At 37.7% G+C, this 22,500-nt stretch overlaps 1 protein-coding gene and 1 long non-coding RNA gene across 2 annotated transcripts in view; both read left to right on the plus strand.

The window, feature by feature from the left end:
- LOC106884219 (uncharacterized) overlaps window positions 1-21,918 on the plus strand; it is a 28,979-nt gene extending 7,061 nt beyond the window's left edge. The window contains exon 2 of the long non-coding RNA XR_001411219.3: window positions 21,323-21,918. This is a non-coding gene — a long non-coding RNA (uncharacterized LOC106884219). The remainder of the gene's footprint in view (window positions 1-21,322) is intronic.
- LOC149131836 (serine/threonine-protein kinase VRK1-like) lies at window positions 8,570-10,453 on the plus strand. The gene has a single exon (XM_089337492.1). The coding sequence runs from the start codon at window positions 8,982-8,984 to the stop codon at window positions 10,062-10,064; it is 1,083 nt and encodes a 360-aa protein (XP_089193618.1). The 5' UTR covers window positions 8,570-8,981; the 3' UTR covers window positions 10,065-10,453.
- Window positions 21,919-22,500: the final 582 nt, after the last annotated feature.

Genomic DNA, 22,500 nt, shown 5'->3' on the forward strand with positions numbered 1-22,500 from the left:
GTGGTGCTGGTGCTAGTGGTGATAGTGATGATGATGACGACGACGAAGGTACTGTTGTTGGTGGTGGTGGTCGGGATAACGGCAATAATGTTACATATACAATGCATCTATGATTATAAATATGTACGTGTGAGTGTGTACGTATGTGTGAGTGTATATGTGCGTGTGTATGCGTGCGCATGAGAGTGTGTGTGTGTGTGTGTGTGTGTGTGTGTGTGTGTGTGTGTGTGTGTGTGTGTATTTAGCAAGGGCTAAACTATCTGCTCCCTGAAGAGGAAGGTTTGCCTTCACGACCCTTTCTAAGATTCTTCTAATGCTTGACAGAAGAAAGAAGGGAACAAAGCCCCTCCAGACCAGTGACCTAGCCTCCCAGCTTTTACATTGGACTCCTCCAAAAGCGGTGGTGTCTAAACGGGAACGCATTAAGACTACCATCAAAAACACAGTTACAATACATCCGACAGGCTTCCACACAGTTTCCGTCAACCAAATTTCAATCAGAAGGGTTTAGTTGACCCGTGTCTGCTGTATAAGACCCTTGTGTCAACGTGCAGTATGGTGACAGTAACCAACCATTTCGACCAGTTTTCAAGCGAACTTCTTAACAACGAAGCCAAGTCGTAATATGCTGCTGTTGCTGTTGCTGCTGCTGCTGCTGCTGCTGCTGCAAACCGAGAAGACTTCTGTTATGACCTTGTTTCTTTTGCCAACATGAAATAAGGAAATTAAGTGTAAGATGAAAATGAAAATATATATATATATATATATATATATATATATATATATATATATATATATATATATATATATATATATATATATATATATATATATATAAAAGAGGACGAAATGACAACAGCAGATCTGAACTCGTGACATGTCCGCATGAATCTATTGGACAACTGCAGAGTAGTTAATATGACAAAGATAGCCGTTGTGATTGTTGTTGTTGTTGTTGTTGTCGTCATCGTCGTCGTTGTCATTGCTGCTGTAATCGTTGTAATCGTTGTTGTTGTTGTTTGGTCCATTTCGCAGCCCTGATCGAACAAGACATGATCAAAGCCGTTACAACCGTGACGAAATCATCTTTTTCGTTTTCTTTCTTTGTTTTTTTTTTCTTTTTTGTGGGGGTGGGGTTATCAGGATTATAGTAAGTGTCTGCTTTACATTTGATAAGGTGTGTTATTTAAAGAAGAGTTGGTTGTTATTTCTAGCAACCCAAGTGACTGTGTAGAAGCCTTATCTCTGGCTGGTAGTTCAATTTTTGTTTGTTTAGAATTTGGTCAATCATTGTTGCGATGATCTGTAACAAAAAGCGTTCCGACCATGACCATATTTCAACGACACATAAAGTTCTGTTTTTGGCTTGTGGTATTTCGTCCAGCTCTTTACTTTGTGTATACAAATCTCGCCGAATTTCTTTGTCATTCACTATTCCGGGGCCGATAAAACAATGTAACAGTCAAGAACTAGTGTTAACTTAATCGAGACATCCAGCCTTGTGCCTAAATTAGAAACAATGATTAATAAATAAAATAATAATATTCAAATATTAATTATACAGGCGCAGACGTGGCAATGTGTTAAGCAGTTTGCTTCTCAAACATACGTTGCCGGGTTCAGTCCCACCGCCTAGTATCTTTGACGAAATTCATATGAGTGGATTTGGGAGACGGAAAATGAAACAACCCTGTCAGTCAGTGATTGGTTGGTTGGTTGGATGGATGGATGGATGGATGGATGGATGGATGGATGAATGGACCATACCCTTGAGAGTTCACACACTTTTGCCAGCAATTCTGCCTCTGCTGATAACATCTCTGGAAGACATTCAAATCCTTTTCCTTTCCAGCGTGGTTTTCAGTTTGGTGTGTTGTTCTTGACCAGAAAAGCATGAATTACGAGGTACATTCAAAATGTATCCAACTTCATTTTATCGCTGGCGTTCTCCGTATGTACAAATCCTCCATTAAAATGGAATGCACTGATCCTGTGCCCATTCCCACTTCGTGTGTAATTTCCTGGATTATTACACAACGCTCTTCCATGACTATTCCCCGAACCTTCTCAATCGGCACCTCGTTTCGGCTCGTGGATGGCCTACCAGAACGTGCCTCGCTCTCTACTGAGGTGTGGTCATGTTTGAATCGATTACACCACTCTTTGATCTGCGTTTTACTCATGGCATCATCGCCAAAGATCTGCTGAATCTTCTGGATAGTTTGAGCTTGAGTATCACTAAGTTTTTATCAAAACTTGATGCAATATATCTGCTCAGCGAGTAGCCTTTATCAATGTCCCTGAAGAGACCCAGACTGATGGGTTGAAACATATGTGTTACCAAATAAAAGTCTAATACGAAATTCATCTTCTACTATTAACTAATACTATATATATATTGCTCTAGCATGGCCACAGTTAAATGACTGAAAAAAATAAAAGAATAAGCGAATAAAAGAATATACATACGTGCACATATATAAAGCATAAAGTCAGTAAGTGTAAGAGGTAAAGCTAGAATTATTTTCCTATGTGATTACAGCCATTTCATAACCTTTATGTTGTATTAATATTATACACACGTTTCCATCAATCTTTGCTCATGTGTCCATGTGTTAGATACTAGTATTCAAACTAGTAGCTCCAGTTGTCTAAAGCAACTGGATTTGTTTTGTATATAAATACACTGTCTGCTTGTTTCTCTGAGATTGGTCAAGGATGTAGGTACCTATTATGACAACCCAATAAGTTTCAAAAATCTTATTAAAAGCTACTCACCATTTTTCCCAGTCTATGGAGAAATGTGCAACAAGGTGGAAAAAAGAGTACTCAAATACCAGAGGTAGAGTAATATGCTTTATTTAAAAGCAGCAGAAATATAACAAAAAAACCGTTACTCTGAGTTTCACGTTCCCGAAAACTGTCCGATGAACGGGAACGTGAAACTCAGAGTAACGGTTTTTTTGTTATATTTCTGCTGCTTTTAAATAAAGTATATATATATATATATATATATATATATATATATATATATATATATATATATATATATATAAAGAGAGAGAGAGAGAGAGAGACAGACAGACAGACAGACAGACAGAATACTCCGTGGGTTACGACGACCTGGGTCCCAGCTGATACGACCAACGGAACAGCTTGCTAGTGAAATTAACGTGCAAGTGGCTGAACATTCCACAGACACGTGTACCCTTAACGTAGTTCTCAGAGAGTTTCAGCGTGACAAAAAGTGTGACGCGGCTGGTACTACTCATTTTTGCCAGCTGAGTGGACTGGAGTAGCGTGAAATAAAGTGTCTTGCTGAAGGACACAACGCGTCACCGGTAATTGAAATCACTACCTTACGATAGTGAGCCGAATACCCTGACCACTTAGCCACGCGCCTTCACACACACACACACACACACACACACACACACACACACACACACACATATATATATATATATATATATATATATATATATAGAGAGAGAGAGAGAGAGAGAGAGAGAGAGAGAGAGAGAGTTTCTGTCATTGGGTGAAGAAGGAAGTGTGGGTGGTGAAAAAGGAAGAAAGGAAAAGAATGGAATGAAGGAAGGAAAATAAAATAAAATAATAAAATTAAAGAAGGGCTTAAAGGGGGATTAGAGGATAAATACAATAGGGTGGTTCTTCCACGCTGTAACAGAAATTATGCATCTATACATGTTTCTATATACATTCATGTGTGTGTGTAACCTCTGTCAAAATTCTTCAGTCATAACTTGCCTATTGACTGCGTGAGCACACAAGCGAAACTCCAGAGCAACACGAGACCGACTCGACTAAAATAAATATGCTATTAATATCTACTGTGGTACTGAGTACTATTGCTTCCGACAGTCATCACAAAATGTTGATGATAAAAGACAAACATAAATATATATACATACATTCAAATGTACATATGTCTTTGTCTATCAAATATAAATAGATAGATAGATAGATAGATAGATAGATAGATACCCACAAACACACATACATACACACACAATAAGCTTCCGCGGAGTTTCAAAAATATGGTGTGTCCAAAGTGTTGTTTAACTTGATGCTACACTCGAAAAACCATGGCCAGAGTACTGCACAGTGGGATCGAAATCGAATTTTTTAACGACATACAGCCTTGGCTGCAGTTAATATCTTTTGAACTAACAATGGAAGAAGCTTCCGTGCGGTCGCCTGGCCTTCTGAAAATAATCATACAGTTTACCTTCTTTAGTATATAAAAAATTCAAGGTCATATTTGTACAACCACAATATCATCAGCAGGCACCCCTCACATGTTGACCTTTGATTTCCTTTATCTGCAGGCCCCTTAGCTTAATACGATTACACCCTTTCATGCACTGATTCAATGAGTTAATCTGGTTGAATAACGGATAGGAATAGTATAATAACCGTGCATTTCGAATTCACGACCTTCAGGTTACACATATTAGCACCTTAACCACACAGCCACAGTAAAACAAAAGCATAATAAACCCATTATCAGTTCTAGGTGTGTCAGGGACTCTATTCTTATGAAGAAACAACAGCCCGTGTTGCGTAATTATAGCACGGATTATTACAAAGTCATCAACACATTATTATATGGTGAGTATATACAAAACTTAGTGAATGCATGAGTATTACTGATTTCTATCTTTCATTGATGAGGATATAACACCGAAACCTGTGCAGAATCTCAATATAGTTCATTAATATTGAGTTGGCAGTATCGTTAACCAGGAAAAATGCTTAGCGGCATTTCGTTCGTCTTTATGTTTTGAGTTAAAATTACGCCGAGGTCAACTTTGCTTTTTATCCTTTTGGGGTTAATAAAATAAGTACCAATTGAGCACTAGCATGCTACAGTTTCCCCGTATCAGCTTTTTGTCTGTCTTCATGCTCAGGTGTGAATATAAAGCCTTAAATGCTACTGTTCATAGATAACCCAAGTTATAAGAAAAGAGGGAGCAACAGTATGTCTACAATAATGTATAATAATAAACGCGAAATTCTGTTTGTCCGTCTGAACCCCTGTATCTCAGTCTACATTTGCTCTACATCGACACATTATACCTTTTTGGAATCAGGATGATCCCGGGACTGGAGATCTACCCTTTATTTCGTTCTTGAATGTCCAGCTTGGGATTAGGTCTGAATGAGGATTTGTTATATGTTAACAGTTGAAAATTCAAATTTTAAGAGAACTCCAAAAATTTGTGAGCTTACAAGTATTTTCCTTTAAACTGAATTTAAAGTAATACCATATTGGTAGGGTACCGATAAATGCTTTATTATTATTGCTCTCTTTAGTTTTCGACCGCAGATCCAATTAACCCTCCACGGGAGCTAGCTTAAAAGTCAGTCCAAACGGAGTTCGGTTTGTAATATCTGCTAGCATTGGTAGATCAATGATAACGTTTCACCAATCTTTCTTTGAGGAAATAACTTTGCCAGGACATAAAGAAAATCCTTATATTTTTAACGGTAATTTCAATGCTATATTCATGCAGTTTTTCTACAAAGACAGAGGAAAATTAAGTTGATAACAACGTTTCACCAATCTTTCTTTGAGGAAATAACTTTGCCAGGACATAAAGAAAATCCTTATATTTTTAACGGTAATTTCAATGCTATATTCATGCAGTTTTTCTACAAAGACAGAGGCAAATTAAGTTGAATTTATACTCTAGCACACTCACCTACCCACCTGCCTATGCCTTTCGCTTCGTTTCTCTCTTTATTCTATCATGCTCACCTTGTACTTTGACCGCATACATCTTTGTCTTCTTTTGTCTGTCTGTCTGTCTCTCTTTCTTTCTTTCTTTCTTTCTCTCCCTCTCTCTCTCTCTCTCTCTCTCTCTCTCTCTCTCTCAGTTGATAGACAATCATTTGTTCACCTCTTCAGCAAGACCTCTGCCCACCTTCCTCTCGCATACTTTCACACCCTTCAATATAAGGCGGACGTAAAAAATGTCCTTTCTTTTTTTTACTGAATCGCCCATTTTCGTGTACGGAGATTTTGATTCTGCAAAAAAAAAAAAAAAAACGCATTATCCCTCCACCCCACTCCAATTCTTCAATTTTCACGTATTGATGGTGGTGATGATGATAATATCCGTCACTTGAGTGTGTTTTTAAATTAGTGCCCATTTGTTGTGTGCAAGATTTGAATGGTCTTTTAAATATAGTCACCCGAGTGTATGTTTTCCTTCAAAAAGAAGCCTTCACACAAGCTACGATACATCTTAAATACTCAGATAGAATTAATGATTATTCTTCCAAACATTTAGAGCGAAAATATCTTCGTTTTCATATGTGAGACCAATCGTTTGGAACGAAAATATTATCTTCGCTTTCAGATGTGAGACTTAATCATTTCAGAACAACAATATTAATAATGATTATACGGTGTGTTGTGTTCTTGAGCAAGACACTTTATTTCATGTTGCTCCAGTTCACTCAGCTGTAGAAATGAGTTGCGACGTTACTGGTGCCTTTCTCTTGGATAACATCAATGGTGTAGAGAGGAGATGTTGGTATGCATGGGCGACTGCTGATCTACCATAAACAACCTTGCCCGGACTTGTGTCCCAGAGGAGAACTTTCTAATAGGAATCCCATGGTCAATGAATGACCGAACGGTGTCTTATACGATTTCAAAATACAATCTAATAGTATAGTTTGAAATTAAGGCAACATGCAAATGTAGATAATATTTGAAAGGAAGCAAGAAATGAATGTTCAATGCAGTACATAGAAGCTGATCCCTGTCTAGTAACTACGTTTGGTTGTATTCTTTATGACACAAGATACGTTTTAAGATATATGTGTCTAGAAATTTGTTGCGTGTTTAATATTAGATTAGGTTCAAATACATCAGTATATGAAAAAACAATTCCATTTGTTTTCCTTCTGTATGAATGTCAGAGCTGGACTCTTACAGCTGACATGGAGCGAAGAATCCAGGCATTTGGGCACAAGTGCTTAATAAGGTTATTACATATCCCGTACATGGAGCACAAAACAAACAGCAGGTCGACAAATACACTGGCAGACAGGAACTACTCCTTGCGCAGGTAAACAGAAGGCAACTTGCCTGGTACAGTCATGTATCCTGCCACAATACCCAGTCCAAAACCATTCTTCATGGCATTGGTGAAGGAGGCTGAAAGAGAGGCAGAGAGAGAGAGAAAAAATGCTGGTTTGACAACATTAAGGACTGAACTGATTACAACATAATGAACTTACTACGCAGGACAGAGAACAGAGACGAGTCGCCACGGTTAACTACTAAAGCGTCTGGAGTGGCACCCCAACAACTGGCTGCATCAGTTAAGAAATCTTGATGGCGATGACATCAGTTCTGTATTTAATCAAAGATTAGCTTTAAAATACACTTTTGTCTTTCATCCAACATTAATTTTAACATACATGTGTTCTTCGCTTAATGCATTGCTTAACCCAAGCTTGATTTTAGCATGTATGCTGTGTTATGTGTTTAAGCCATGATTAGTTTTCACATAATTTTTTCATATGTCAAATCTTAGGTAACTTTTAAAATGCATATCTTATGTGTGTATTTTACATCAGTTTTAACATAGATGTATTCTGTATGTTTAATCTATATTTGCGTCTTCCAAACTCACCCTCAGACAGAATAAAAGGCTCGGTACAAAGAGATTTTTTTTGTTCTTATGTATAAATGTGCAGATTTTTCACATTTAAATGCATAAAATTTGTTTTAAATGTTTTATGTGAAGGCACTGGAATGGCTGTGTGGTAAGTAGCTTGCTTACCAACCATATGGTTCCGGGTTCATTCCCACTGCGTGGCAACTCGGGCGAGTGTCTTCTGCTATAGCCTCGGGCCGACTAAAGCCTTGTGAGTGGATTTGGTAGACGGAAACTGAAAGAAGCCTGTCGTATATATGTATATATGTGTGTGTGTGTATATGCTTGTGTGTCTGTGTTTGTCCTCCAAACATCGCTTGACAACCGATCGTAGTGTGTTTACGTCCCCGTAACTTAGCGGTTCGGCAAAAGAGACCGATAGAATAAGTACTAGACTTCCAAAGAATAAGTCCTGGGGTCAATTTGCTCGACTAAAGGCGGTGCTCCAGCATGGCTGCAGTCAAATGAGTGAAACAAGTAAAAGAGTAAAAGAAGCAACACAACACTAAATTGACAATTATGCAAGTTAAAGAGAAAATAAATTGAATTTTTTAAATATCCCAATTGTTTAAAAACAGCTTATCAAGGTGTGAATCATTCGATAAAACATTAATAAACATCGGACAATCCAGAGTATCAATAGATGGTGGTGGTGGTGGTGGTGGTGAGGAGGAGGAGGGGAGGAGGAGGAGGTTGAGGGTATGTGGAGGGGAGGGGAGGGGGGGGAAGAGGATGGGGAAAAGAAGAGGAGGGGAGGAGAAGAGAAGGGGAAGAAGAAGAGAAGGGGAAGAAGAAGAGAAGGGGAGAAGAAGAGAAAGGGAAGAAGAAGAGGGGAGGAAAGAAGAGGAGGTAGATGAGGGTGAGGAAAAGGAAGACGAGGCGGGGAAGAGGAGGGGATGAAGGGGAGGAGAGGAGGAAGATGAGGCAACGCCTCATCACTTACTGTCTGCCTAAGAGACAGCAAATAGCAGCCAAATATCTCTACTGTCTTAAAAAAAGATCATACAGGATAATGTAGTCCTTGATACACAGTGCCTGAAAAACTACGGAATGGTTATGACTGAAATGCTTTAACTTCGCCCTGAATAACATAAAATAGCACAAAGGAAACAAACCTTTGTCTCGTAATTGGGACAGATATTATTTGAACTGTCCCAGACAGCCGAATATATCTGGCCAGCAAGAAATTCAGCTTTGGCACCAGTTTATGATAGAAAATATAACAGTGAGTTATCTGCCCGTGACCAGTCACGTGATTTAAACAAAAGTGAGCTGCTCAGAAAGATGGCCAAGATTCAAAGATTAGCGGCGAAAGTGTATACGCATGCAAAATTGTTTCCACCTGGTGAGGTTTTAAGATCAAATGATGGACATACAGAATTTTTGCTTGGAAAACTAGTCGGAACCGGCGGTTTTGGTTTAATTTACGATGTCATACGCGTTGAGAGTGAAACAGATGAGGAATATGTTGCTAAAATCGAACCAATCGCTAATGGCCCTCTCTTTAACGAATTTCATATATTGCAAAAACTTGGTCATCGGAAAACTATGGCTGATTATGCAAGAAATAAAGATTTGACACGTCATCTTGCGATACCGCAATTTGTAGCGGGAGGAATCCACGATTTCCAAGGGAAGAAATATCGATTCATAATTCTACCGAAATTCGGAGATGATCTGCGTAAAATATTTCAACGCTATGGATTTTTTCCGAATAAACGTTCAGTATATCTTATCGCAATTCAAATGCTAGACGCTCTAGAATATATCCATCAACACGGCTATGTTCACGCTGATATAAAGGCGGGTAATATCTTGTTAGAAAGTAACAAATCAGTTAAAATTAAAAAAACAACTAAAGGATATTACCCGGTGATAGACAGGTTGTATCTGATAGATTATGGCTTGGCTGCGAAATATATCCAGAATAATAAACATAAGCCTTATTGTGAAGCTAGCAGAAAGGCTCACCAAGGAACGTTGTTTTATACCAGCATAGATGCTCATAAAGGAGTAGCACAATCTCGAAGAGGGGACTTACAGAATCTAGGATTCTGTCTTCTTGAATGGCTTACGGGTAGTTTGCCTTGGAGAAAAAAAACAATTAAAGACAAAGTGAAAAAAAGCAAAGAGTTATTGATGTCCAGACTTTCCCGAGTTTCTGATGAATATTTAAAAACCTATTTCAAATATGTTACCACTATGCGCTACGAAGAAAAACCAAATTATGAAGAATTGCGACTTTTATTCAATAAGGCTGTGAAGGGTATCGACATAACTGAAAAGAATGCAAGTACTATTTCCGAGAGAAAACGGAAACAATCACCTCTAAATCCAGTTTCAAAAAGAGCTAAGTATGATTGTTAAGTCCAAGTGATACAGAAAGTGTCTCGTAATATAAAAGAAAGAGAGAGAGAGAGAGAGCGAGAAAGTGTGTGTGTATGAGAGAGAGAGAGAAAGCGGGGAGAGAGATACAGACAGACAAACAAAGAGACTGAGACACACACAGAGATAGAAAGGTTGGGAACGAAAAGCCACTGATCTCCTTGAAACTTCAACGAAATATAATTCAAATGGCAGAAAATAATAAGCGCAATAAATATGTAACAAACGAAGGTTTTTAAAATTACAGAGAGGACATAAATATTTCTTTTTTTTTTTTTTCTTTTTTTGTCTTCGGAAACTGGTAAGAACTGACAATTTCGATTTTTCATTGCCATATTTGTAGCTCGTAAAATAAATTATACGATAACATGCTTATTGGTGTTTATCAATGAATTGCTACGAAGGTAAAGCATTCTTAGGTATAATCCGGCATCTATTTTATCGACATCGAAAACTGAAGAAGAAGCAGATCTGGGGACGATTTTCAACTCAGGACGTAAAGTATTACAATTTTTCTTTCTTCTGCTCACGCTCTACTATCCATCAAGCATCGACTATTTTAATATATAAAGCACGTAAGTTTTGGTATCGCTTCAACACAAATCAATCTATCAAATGCATACATACATACATACATACATACATATATATATATATATATATATATATATATATATATATATATATGTGTGTGTATATATATATATATATATATATATATATATATATATATATACTCGTATATATAAATATATGTATGGTGGTTGTCTACTCCTTAAACAGAGTTTGACCACCTCCTGCACCTACACCTTAGCCCTTTCATGGCGTCTGATGTGGCTTTTTAAACCAGACAGTGTTTTGAAAAAAACACCCACACAGATTGCACCTCTGATTTGCACTACCAATACCTGCAAGTAAGTTCTGTTCATTGTGGATCCTAACATGTCTTTTAAGACCCCCATTGGATATGTATATTCACATACTCACATATGTGTATGTATATATAATGTGTGTAAGTAAGTGTTTGTACATACAGAGAGCGTGTTTTCTTTCAAGGATATATTGATGGCTCGGTGTAATCTTTTTTCTTTATTGAAGATATTTGTTATAATTCCTTATTAGTCCATTGCTTAATTTCGAACAGTAGTATTCCTACGTCCATTAGTTTTTCAAGACCTTTTCGTCCTCATCTTCTCAATGAAATGATTATAGTGGCGCGTCATTGCAGCGTTTTGTAGTAGACATCAAGGATTCATGGGAATGATGTTACAACTGCCAATGACAGATTTTAAAATTTTTAACGGTTAACTTCAGGTTAAATTCAGAGGTTTTTTTGGGGGTTTTTTTCGCACATCCTACATGTGTATGCTGGTTTGGGTCTGCATTTGGCTATGAATAAGGCTTCTATAGTTAGTCGTATTTTCTTTGTAATTTTATATCGGATAATAATTTTTTTCTAAATAGTTTTGTCTCATATTCTTCGTAACATTTGTTGCTGTGAGATAAGCTTTAAGTTTAATGAATATGAAGAGACTGCAACCACAAAAAAAGGGGGGGATTTAGGTAAAACTTCTGAAGCCCAGTCTGGTGAGTAGCGTTGTATGATTGTAAAACATATACCCCGTAGGTTGCTGACACCAGGGGATTGAGGTATTTGTGGCGATGTGCTCCAGGCGAGCGTTGAAAATCAGTTGGGTGGTCCTCAAAACAAAAGATTCAGACTTGAAGGAGGTGGGAGAATGGAGCGAAAGTTGGTGACGATAATCAAATGACGAAAACTGCAATGTTTTGACCACTTTATCAGTCCTCAGGTCAAATGTACTCACATGCTCGGGAGACGGATGGACGGTAAATGGGTTTGCGAGTGACGAAAATGTTAATGAAGCTATGAGATCAAGGACTGGACAGAGGACGCTTTGCCAGAACGTATGGCTGCAGCGCGAGTACTCAGCGTATGATGGGGAGCGGTGTTTATTTCTGAGGCCCCGAAATTCAGCCATAAGCGTGGGCATAATCAATCATTCAACCAGTCAGTCAGTCAATCAATAATGTACTGTAATGGTTCCTTAATATAAATGTATTTTCAACTGACAAGAAAGAGTCACATTTATGCATCCGATGTAAGAATTTCAGTCATAATGCTTACACAGAAACCTGTATATTAGATCAGTTCATTCAGAAGATAAAGCCGAGAAGGTCTTGAAGTATTAATGGATTTAGAAGGCTTACTTTTCGAAATTAAACATAAAATATTCATAAGGAAATATGTTGTAAATGGATTTAGGGACGTTATTGCTCAAAACATTAGTTAGTGTCCGTGTTGTTAATGTTGGTGTTGGTGTTGGTGGGCCCTTCAACTGCTAAGAGAGTCTTAGGCGTGTCGTCATGATATATGGTGTATCTTGAGAATTTTAAAACAAATGTGTGTATGTGTGAGTGAGTTAGTGTGTGTGGGGGTGTAAGGTTGTGTGAGTACGAGTGTGTGTGAGAATATTGATAAATTGTTTTAGGTTGGAAATAAATGTCCCGTCACATATATTGATGGGAAAGAAACAAATATTTCTTTGGTATTAAGTGATATATTTAATTAAGATATTTCCCCTCATTATTGATAACATGATCCCATCTATCTGGCAAATTATTATTGATAACATGATCCCATTATTATCGATAACATGATCCCATCTATTTGGCAAATTACTGATCCCTTAGACATAAAATTCTTCAGGTTTTGAAACAAAGAATCACACAATATCCTTTTTAAATTTTTCTCAATTAGTAAATTGTTTTCTCTCTAAATGTTGTTGTTGTTGGCACTCCGTCGCTTACGACGTCGAGGGTTCCAGGTGATCCGATCAACGGAACAGCCTGCTCGTGAAATTAACGTGCAAGTGGCTGAGCACTCCACAGACACGTGTACCCTTAACGTAGTTCTCGGGGATATTCAGCGTGACGCAGTGTGACAAGGCTGACCCTTTGAATTACAGGCACAACAGAAACAGGAAGTAAGAGTGAGAGAACGTTGTGGTGAAAGAGTACAGCAGGGTTCACCACCATCCCCTGCCGGAGCCTCGTGGAGCTTTAGGTGTTTTCGCTCAATAAACACTCACAGCGCCCGGTCTGGGAATCGAAACCGCGATCTTATGACCACGTGTCCGCTGCCCTAACCACTGGGCCATTGCGCCTCCACCTCTCTAAATAATCTTGTAATGATCTGAAAAGATGACAGATGGCGGAAGGTCAGGAGTGTAAGGAAGATGAGACAAAGCTTCCACATTTAGTGCTATAATCTTTCCCTGAGTACCTTGACAAACTTCTGATTTTGCATTCTTGTGTAAGAACACCCCTTTACAACTGATTAATCATAGGCGCTTTCTCTGCAATTTTTTGCGTGGTGCTTACAGTTGAGGACAATACATCTCCACATTTGTTATTTCATTTTCGTTTAACACTTCTTGATAAAGACATCCTTCATATTCCACTAAACACAGAGCTTAACTTTTTCGTGTGTATTCCTTGTTTGAAGGATGAGTTCTCTTTTTTCATTGGGTGCTAACCATTGTCGTTTACGTTGGATATCTTTATAGAGAATCTACCTTTCATCACTTGTAAAGATTTTACTCAGGAAAGGATTGATAGTAAGTCAACTTACTCTTCAATGACAAGCGGAGGGCAACTCTTTAGGAAGCAATCGATGACGAGAGACTCACAAATCAAGTTTAGAAACTCTTCCTACTATATGAAGGTGTTTTATGATCTAAGTGTAACTTGGATTGCAATTTTTTGTTAATTTTCCTGCAGCTTGCTTTAGGCTTTTCTCAACTACATTTTTCAGAAGCTCAAAATTGACAGAACTTGCTTATCTAGATCAGAGGTTCCCAACGTGGGCAGTACTGTCCGTTTGGAGGCGGTGGAAAGATCCAGAGGGGCGTTGAAGAAAAGTGGGATGATAATGGGTTGGCCAAAATGGGGTGAAATGTGTAAAAAATAAATATTAATTAGGTTAACTTGGTTTAAGTTTTATATGTAAAATACAGTTGTTTTGAGTTTGCTGCAGAAAGTGGTCTATGTTTGTGGTGAGGAAGAGGAGGGGCGCTAGGAATGTGGCCTGGGTGTCAAGGGAGCGGCTGCCTGAAAAAAGTTTGGAAACTATTGATCTTGTTCAATGGGAACATGCTAGACGAAAAGTTGTCGATCGAAATTTGCAAGCTTGCTTCTTTAGCACATAGTTCCGGGTTCAGTCCCACTGCGTGGCATTTTGAGCGAGTGTCTTCTACGGGCCGACCAAAGCTTTGTGAGAGGATTTGGTAGATGGAAACTGAAAGAGGTCCGTCTTATATCCACTGACCAAAGACCGATGATGACAGTTCTATTCCTTCATTAATTTATTTTTAGCAAAACTGCATAAATTTATTTTACATTTTACAGTTTATGTAGAATTGTTTCTCTTTCGAATGATATAGGCGTTATATATCTTTCTATAATTTGAATAATTTTAATGCGCAATTAATTGAAATGATTCAGAATTGTCGGCAAAATAAGTTTAAAACCGTACCAACATTATTTTGTTCAAACTGAAAATTTACGGAACAAATGATCAACGAACAAAAATGTATTATTAGCATCTAGTTCCAGAGCCATTATTTTCAATTACGGCTTTACAACGGCAGGACATGGAGTTCGACAAATAAGTACAAAAATCACTTGGAATGTTCTGCTATATTTCTTCAATAAAATTATATAACAGGGACAAATTTGTTGGTTTTTTTAGCAAAAACTTTTTATAGAAACATAATTCCATAAATTTTCTAACGGATTCAAATCCGGGCTCTGCTGAAGCCACTGAATAACCACCATATTATTGCGCTCAAAATATTGCAAAACTATCCTAGCCTTATGCAAAACTATCCTAGCCTTATGAACAGGGCAATTATCCTGCTGGAGGATAGATCCCGGTGGCATCTGATTATTTAAATATGGCGGCACATTTTCATTTACTAATTGCAGATAGCCCACACTTTTCAGTCTGCCACCAACCTTAACAATTGGACCAACACCTAAGCTGCTGAACGCGGCCCACACCATTAACCCCGCCCCCACTTGCACCGTTTTCTTGACACACTTAAGATGGAATTCTTCAGTTGGACGGCATCTATCATAAGTCTTACCGTGTGATCCAAATATGCAGAAGCAGGATTCGTCGCTTCAGAGAACTTTTGACCAGTCTTCGGCCGTTGAGTCAATATGGCTTTTAACAAACTTGATCCGTTTCCGCCGATTCGTCTCAGAGATTATTGGTTTCTTTCGAGCGATCTGGCTGAACAATCCAAATTCTTTTAGGCGGTTTCTGACAGTTTGGCGATGTAAAGCTGTCAGTCCTATCAGATAATTGATCGCAAATGTCCACTGCTGTTAGCATTCGGTTGCCTTCAGACAGCATATGAATTCGCCGATCCATGTATACTGTTGGTTTTGTCGGAGTGCCCGTTCTTTGCCGATCTTCGTATTGGCCAGTGGTTTGGTAGAGCTTCCATGCTTAAACAAAGCCATTTTGCTGCATCCTAATTGCTTGCTAATGTTCATGAAGGACACATTTTACTAATGAAGCAACACGATCTTTAATCTAGTAACTGGTCTGATACTACGACGCTTCCCCATAACGAATTAATGTGTAACAATGCTCGATTATTAAACAAAACAGTGCAGTACGATCAGCCATATGACCACTCATTTGCTTTATTAATTTGCATAATTTTGGTACGGTCTTAAACTTATTTTGCCGACAATTTCTAATTATTTGAATTAATTGCGCATTAAAATTATTCAGTTTGTAGAAAGATATATAACGCCCATATCATTCGAAAGAGAAAAAAATCTCTACATAAACTGTAAATGTTTTCTACGGTTTTGTTAAAAATATAAGAATAAAGGAATAGAACTGTCATCATCGGTCTTAAGCTTATTTTGGCCTCTGTGTGTGCGTGTGTGCGTGTGTGTGTGTGTGTGTGTGTGTGTGTGTGTGTGTGTGTGTGTGTGTGGAGAGAGAGAGAGGGGAGTATGAAGACATTTTAAAATTTCTGAGCGAGAAGTAGTAACAGTACTACAGAGTAAAATCTCTTTCGTTTTATATATATATATATATATATATATATATATATATATATATATATATATATATATATATATATATATATATATATACAGGTATACATACATACATATGTATGTATGGGGACTATGTTGAAAAATAAGCTTCAGTTGCTCACATTTCATGAGAGTATCTCCAGCCGACGCTCGCGCGTGTGTATGTGTGTATATATATATATATATATATATCTATATATATATATATATATATATATATATATATATATATATATATATATATATATATATATATATATATATATATATATATATATATATGTATGTATGTATGTATGTATGTATGTATGTATGGATGGATGGATGGATGGATGTATATGTATGGAGAATTCACAAAAAAAAACAACATACGAAGACAGGTGGTGTAGAAAGCAAATAGATGTAGCGGTATAACGCTCGGGAATTGGAAAAGTCTTTAACGTTTCGAGCCTACGCTCTTCCGCAGAAAGGAACACAGAAAGAAACAAGGAGTGAAAAAAAAAAGGAGTGAAAAAAAGGAGAGAAAAAAAGAAGGGATGACCACAAAGTGGACATCCGATATGCTAGAAAAAGATCTCCTACGATCTAACCACCAAGAAAAGAATGTTCTCTAGAGAGTATTGATGTCTGGGAGATATCTTATGGTAGAGGAATAGTATTTAACTGCTATTTCTAAATTTCGGTATGTGGTGAAACAATTTGCTGAACCCAATTATAATTATGCTTATAATTATAGAATTTTTGTATAAGGTTACCGATAATGGTTCTTTTAACATACCGAACTACTTGGTAAAATTATTGATTATTAATTAATTAATTAATTTTACCCTTTATTATATATATATATTTATATATATATATATATATATATATATATATATATATATATATATATATATATATATATATATATATATTTATATATATATATATAACTACAAATAATATTTTCATAAACAAATCCGAAAGGCTTTACAAGTTATGGAGAGAAAGCTACTTTGGACGACTCAATATAATTACCTACGAAGCCGTTCGGGTTTGTTGATAAAAGTATTATTTATGTAGAACTGAGACAGTTTAAGTATATATTAACTAAATTTGATTGAAATTGATCGGTGAGGATTTGACCAATTAGATTACACAGCAAGGAGCTGTGTAAGCGTCGATGTGTGAGTTCGATTCCACCTGAAGTTAGCTTATCATTTTTCAGTCAATTGTTTATATTTAAAAAATTGTCGCTTCAAATCGGAGGATAAATATCACAACGATATATATTATACAGTTATTGTTATATATATAAATAATCTTTTATGTTTTTGTCATTAGGCCATGTTAAGAAGCAGTCTTGAAGAATTATAGTCGAATAAATCTATCCCGGTTGTTTTAGTTTTTTTTAAGTCCGTTACTTATTCTTCCGGACTCTTTTCCTGAATCTCTGTTACATGGAGGTAATCACACCAACATCAGTTGTGAAGTAGTGGGTGGAGCAAACACAGACACCAAGATGCACATACACATATATACGATGAGCTTCTTTCAGTTTCCGTCTGCCAAATCCAATCACAAGGCTTTGGTACACCCGAGGCTAAAGCAGAAAACACTTGCCCATGGTATCATGCATTGGAACTGAATCTGGAACCATGTGTTTGGGAAGCAACTTTCTTACCACAGAGCCACGCTAGCAAGGACATAGTGTTGCGTGTCTTTGCTAGCAATTGATATTAACATAATACTGCCAGGAATGTGTTTGATATACAAATTGCTCTTGCCAATAGCGTAACACCTCTAAAGTTTGTGGGTATTTAAGCAATGCGTTCGGGGAAAGTTGATGGCATGGACATGGTACTGATGAAAGAGTAATAACTCTTGAAATATGTATATACTCACATTAACAATGTTCGATCGCATTTTTAACATAGACGTAGTTGTATAGGAACGTCGTAACTTTCAGTGCTGGCTCTAATTTGTATATAAAATCTATAGAGATAAACTCATATATATATCATACACTCATATATATATACGAGCAGATGGTGTTTAAACCATTAAGCATAGTCGGTGATATGTCTTGCAGCGGGCCTTGCTCGGTATGCGGCATTGATAAATCAAAACAGTGACGAAATATCGATGTCTGTCGCTCTTAGAAGAAACCAATGGGAGTTATCTCACTTGCTTATGGCGTTTCTAACACCAGGCGCATGAAAGATATATTCTCTTACGCCTGAATTAACCATGAACTAACAATACACGTCTTGTGTATGTGTTCCATTTTGTTTATATATATGTAGAAATATGTATGTAATGTATGTAATGTATGTATATATGTATGTATGCATGCATGCATGCATGTATGTATGTATGTATGTATGTATGTTTGTATTTATGTGTGTATGTATGTATGTACGCATGCATTATGTATGCATGTATGTGTGTGTGTATATATATGTATGTATATATGTATGTATGTGTACGTATGTATGAATATATGCATGTATGTATGTGTATGTATGTTTGAATATATGCATGTATGTATGTGTATGTATGTATGAATATATGCATGTATGTATGTATGTATGTATGTATGTGTGTGTGTGTGTGTGTGTTCTATACATGGATACATACGGCAATAGATAGATAGATAGATATATAGATAGATAGATAGATAGATAGATAGATAGATAGACTGTGTACAAAGAATGAGCGGTTAGTTCTTTGAGTAGGTATCTGTAGATCGGCTGTTAATGATTCATGGCGTTACTCAGAGTTTTATAAAATGAAAGCATATGTTTAATCAATCAGATGTTCTCGTGAGTCATTAGCCACCACACACACACACACACACACACACACACAAGCATGAGTAAACACACTCACGCACACACACTCACAGTCACACACATACTCACGCACGCACTCAGACGCGTACACACGTTTCTGTGTAATGTTAACTTAGCATTCTCTATGCGCGCGTGTATGTGTGTGAAATGGGGAGAGAGAGAGAGAGAGAGAGAGAGAGAGAGAGGGAGAGAGAGAGAGAGAGAGAGAGAGAGAAAGAGAGAGAGAGAGAGAGAGACTGTGCTGTGTTCTGCTGTTCGTTGTTCTCGTATAGGCGTCCCTGTCTTGGCCTCTTGTTCAAATGTTAAGCCAGTTCTGTTAGTGATCTTTTTGTTTGAATACCATTACGCTATGCCTTAATCTCAACCATTTGGCAGTATATATGTTAACATGTTTGTGTATGTGAGTTTGTGGGTTTATGTATGTATGGGATTCCTGTTTTGCAAGTGCATCTATTTCCGTTTTGTTTTTTAGTTTTTTTAAGTACATACACATATAGGTTGTGTGGTAAGAAGCTTGTTTTCCTACCACATGGCCCCGGGTACAATCCCACTGCGTGGTACCTCGGACCTCGTCTATAATCTTGGGCAGCAACTGAAAGAAGCCGTAGTTCATGTGTGTGTGTGCGCGCGCATGCGTATGTATATGCGTGTGCGTCTTTATGTTTGTTAGTGTGTGTGTGTGTCTTTGTGCTTGTCCCCCACAACCGCTTCACAACCGGTATTGGTGTATTTACGTCCCCGTAACTTCGTGGCTCGGTATAAGAGGCCGACAAAATAAATACCAGGCTCAAAGATTATACATAAATAACGGGGTCGATTCATTCAACTAAAAATTCTTCAAGGCAGTGCCCCAGTATGGCCGCAGTGTGATGACTGAAACGAGTAAACAATTAATAATAAAAAGATGTGTGTGTATATATGTATGTATAAAGAATAATTCATGTTCCATGCACTCGTGCTTCGTATTTTTTGTTGTACACGTACCATGACGTCCTGTGCCCATATATGTGGTGTGTGTGTGTGTGTGTGTGTGTGTGTGTGCGTGCGTGTGTGTGTGTGTGTGTGTGTGTGTACTATGTGTGTTTGATTGATTTATGTTGATATCTAAAAGGCGAGACATTTGAGACAGTTTTAGTTGTGGGAGGGGTGTTTATCTGGCAGAAACGTTAGCACGCCGGGCGAAATGCTTGTCGGTCTTTCGTCTGTCGCTACGTTCTGAGTTCAAATTCCGCCGAGGTCGACTTTGCCTTTCATCCTTTCGGGGTCGATAAATTAAGTACCAGTTATGCACTGGGGTCGATGTAATCGACTTAATTCCTTTGTCTGTCTTTGTTTGTCCCCTCTATGTTTAGCCCCTTGTGGGCAATAAAGAAATGAGAAATGTTTGTGCTTATGACATTCGCAGGCACTCACTGACTGGTGAGACTGATTCCGTTAATATTCCGCTTAAAATGTTCCAAGGCGGCCGCTATTGGAAAATAGTGAGCAAGGAAGAAATCGAAATATCCTAGAGGAGAACGGCAGGGAAGAGCGCGCAATGTGAGGCAAAGAAGGAGAGATTGCATAATATGTAACAAGAAGAGAGACAGATATACTGGGAATGTCGGTATGTAGCTAGCACATAACCAGCCAATTCTGGAAAGCAGAGGCCGTCGTAGTATTTGCTGAGAAGGCACACAGAGAGGACACATCACGTCTATGAGTTAGAGGCTGGAATCTGTTGGAAAATGGTTTCACGCGAATCAGGTGACTGACCTTTTTGAAGATGACATTGAGGATGTCTGTCGGTGCAAGAGTAGAGTAACACAGTCTCAGCTGTGGGATCACTACTCCGTCGTGGTTTCAAACGAGCACTATGAAAGGTTAATCGCTGTTGGGTATGATGTATTTTCTGAATGAAGGCAATCTTTTAAAGTCTCTCTTTATTGTGTTGAAGTTGTATGCTCTGGACAGAAATTCGGTGATAGTAAAGTTTAACATTTGTAGAACTCATTAGTATTCTAGTTGCGAGCTGTTCAGAAAGGATCTATAATGTCTTCTAGATCAGTACTTCTCAACCATGTCCACATAACCCATGGCGATCCACATACGACTTTTGGAGATCCACACTAGTATTTAAAGGGTGCATGAAGAAATTTTGCTTTAGATACATTTATTGCAAGAAACAGGTTTCTTTCTCTGTTTTACATTCGTATTTGTCAGAAGCCTTTTCAGCGATTTCTGTTGTTTTTTCCATTTGATGAATTTATGTCTTTTCAGAATGTTCATACGAGAATGTTGTTCGTATGACACTTAGAAGGAGAACCACACTACATAAGGAACAATCCGTTTCCCGCCGTACTGACGGATTCCTTTGAGGGAACACATAGAGAGAAGTGCAGGTAATATCCAACCAAACTTCACAGCTTTCTCCATCTGCCAGTGCAAAGGAACAATTTCTGTACAAGAATGTTTAAATAAAGGAAATTTATTTATCGAAAAATACAGAATACGCCTAAATATGAACACATAACCAACTTTGTTCTCAGTGTATATTTCAATTCATGATCTCATACACGTCACTGTACATATTTCTTCTCACTACTTTAGCTTATGAGTTTATGTAGATTTATTTATCTCCTCCCCAAAAGATGATGAATTACCTCCCCTGTCCCCAATAATAACGGTCAGCAATTACCTCCTCTTAGATTTTTCTACTTGTTGATTCATACACAAACTCCATGGATTAAAATCCTAAGAAAATACGAAATTACAATAATTTCAAAGTCATGATTATTGAAAGCGAAACCCGTCGACAAACAATACTCTTTCGCTTATAAAAAATATCAGAGTATATTAAAACTATGTAAATCGTGTGCATTTTCCTTTCATTTTAGATATATATCTTTTGTATTACAACTCACCAGGTGGGGATAATCGAAATACTCCTCCTCCCTTTTGCTACTATATGTGTGTATGCGTGTGTGTGCATGTGTGCGTGTGTGTTAAAAACATAAACTGTGTGTGTGTGTGTGTGTGTGTGTGTGTATGTGCGTGTGTGTGTGTGTGTATGTGCGTGTGTGTGTGTAAGCATAAACAAACGGAACAAACGGGAAGCACACACAGAATGTCACACTCACACACATGCACACACTACACTACATACGCACGCACACACAGACACACAGACACACACACACACACACACTTCCAAAATGGCTGGGTTAAATCGCGGGTGAAATACCTTAGATCATATATGCGCTAAATAACATCAGCAACATCAACAACAAAGGTCAGTCAAAAACATATGTAGCCACTTTCTGCTGTCAAATCAAGCAACAGGGGTTCGTGTACTCTTGACGGAACGATATACCTATAACGAATGGGAATGATAGCGGAGGCGACGTCGATGACGATAGTGATGATGATGATGAGGAGGAGGAGGCGGAGGAGGAGGA

Source organism: Octopus bimaculoides, chromosome 19 (assembly GCF_046866305.1).
Source record: "Octopus bimaculoides isolate indiv1 chromosome 19, ASM4686630v1, whole genome shotgun sequence".
In the NCBI taxonomy this organism is placed as follows: Eukaryota; Metazoa; Mollusca; class Cephalopoda; order Octopoda; family Octopodidae; genus Octopus; species Octopus bimaculoides.

Coding starts and splice junctions, on each gene's coding strand:
- LOC149131836 (XM_089337492.1), top strand. CDS start 8,982: ATGGCCAAGATTCAAAGATTAGCGGCGAAAGTGTATACGCATGCAAAA.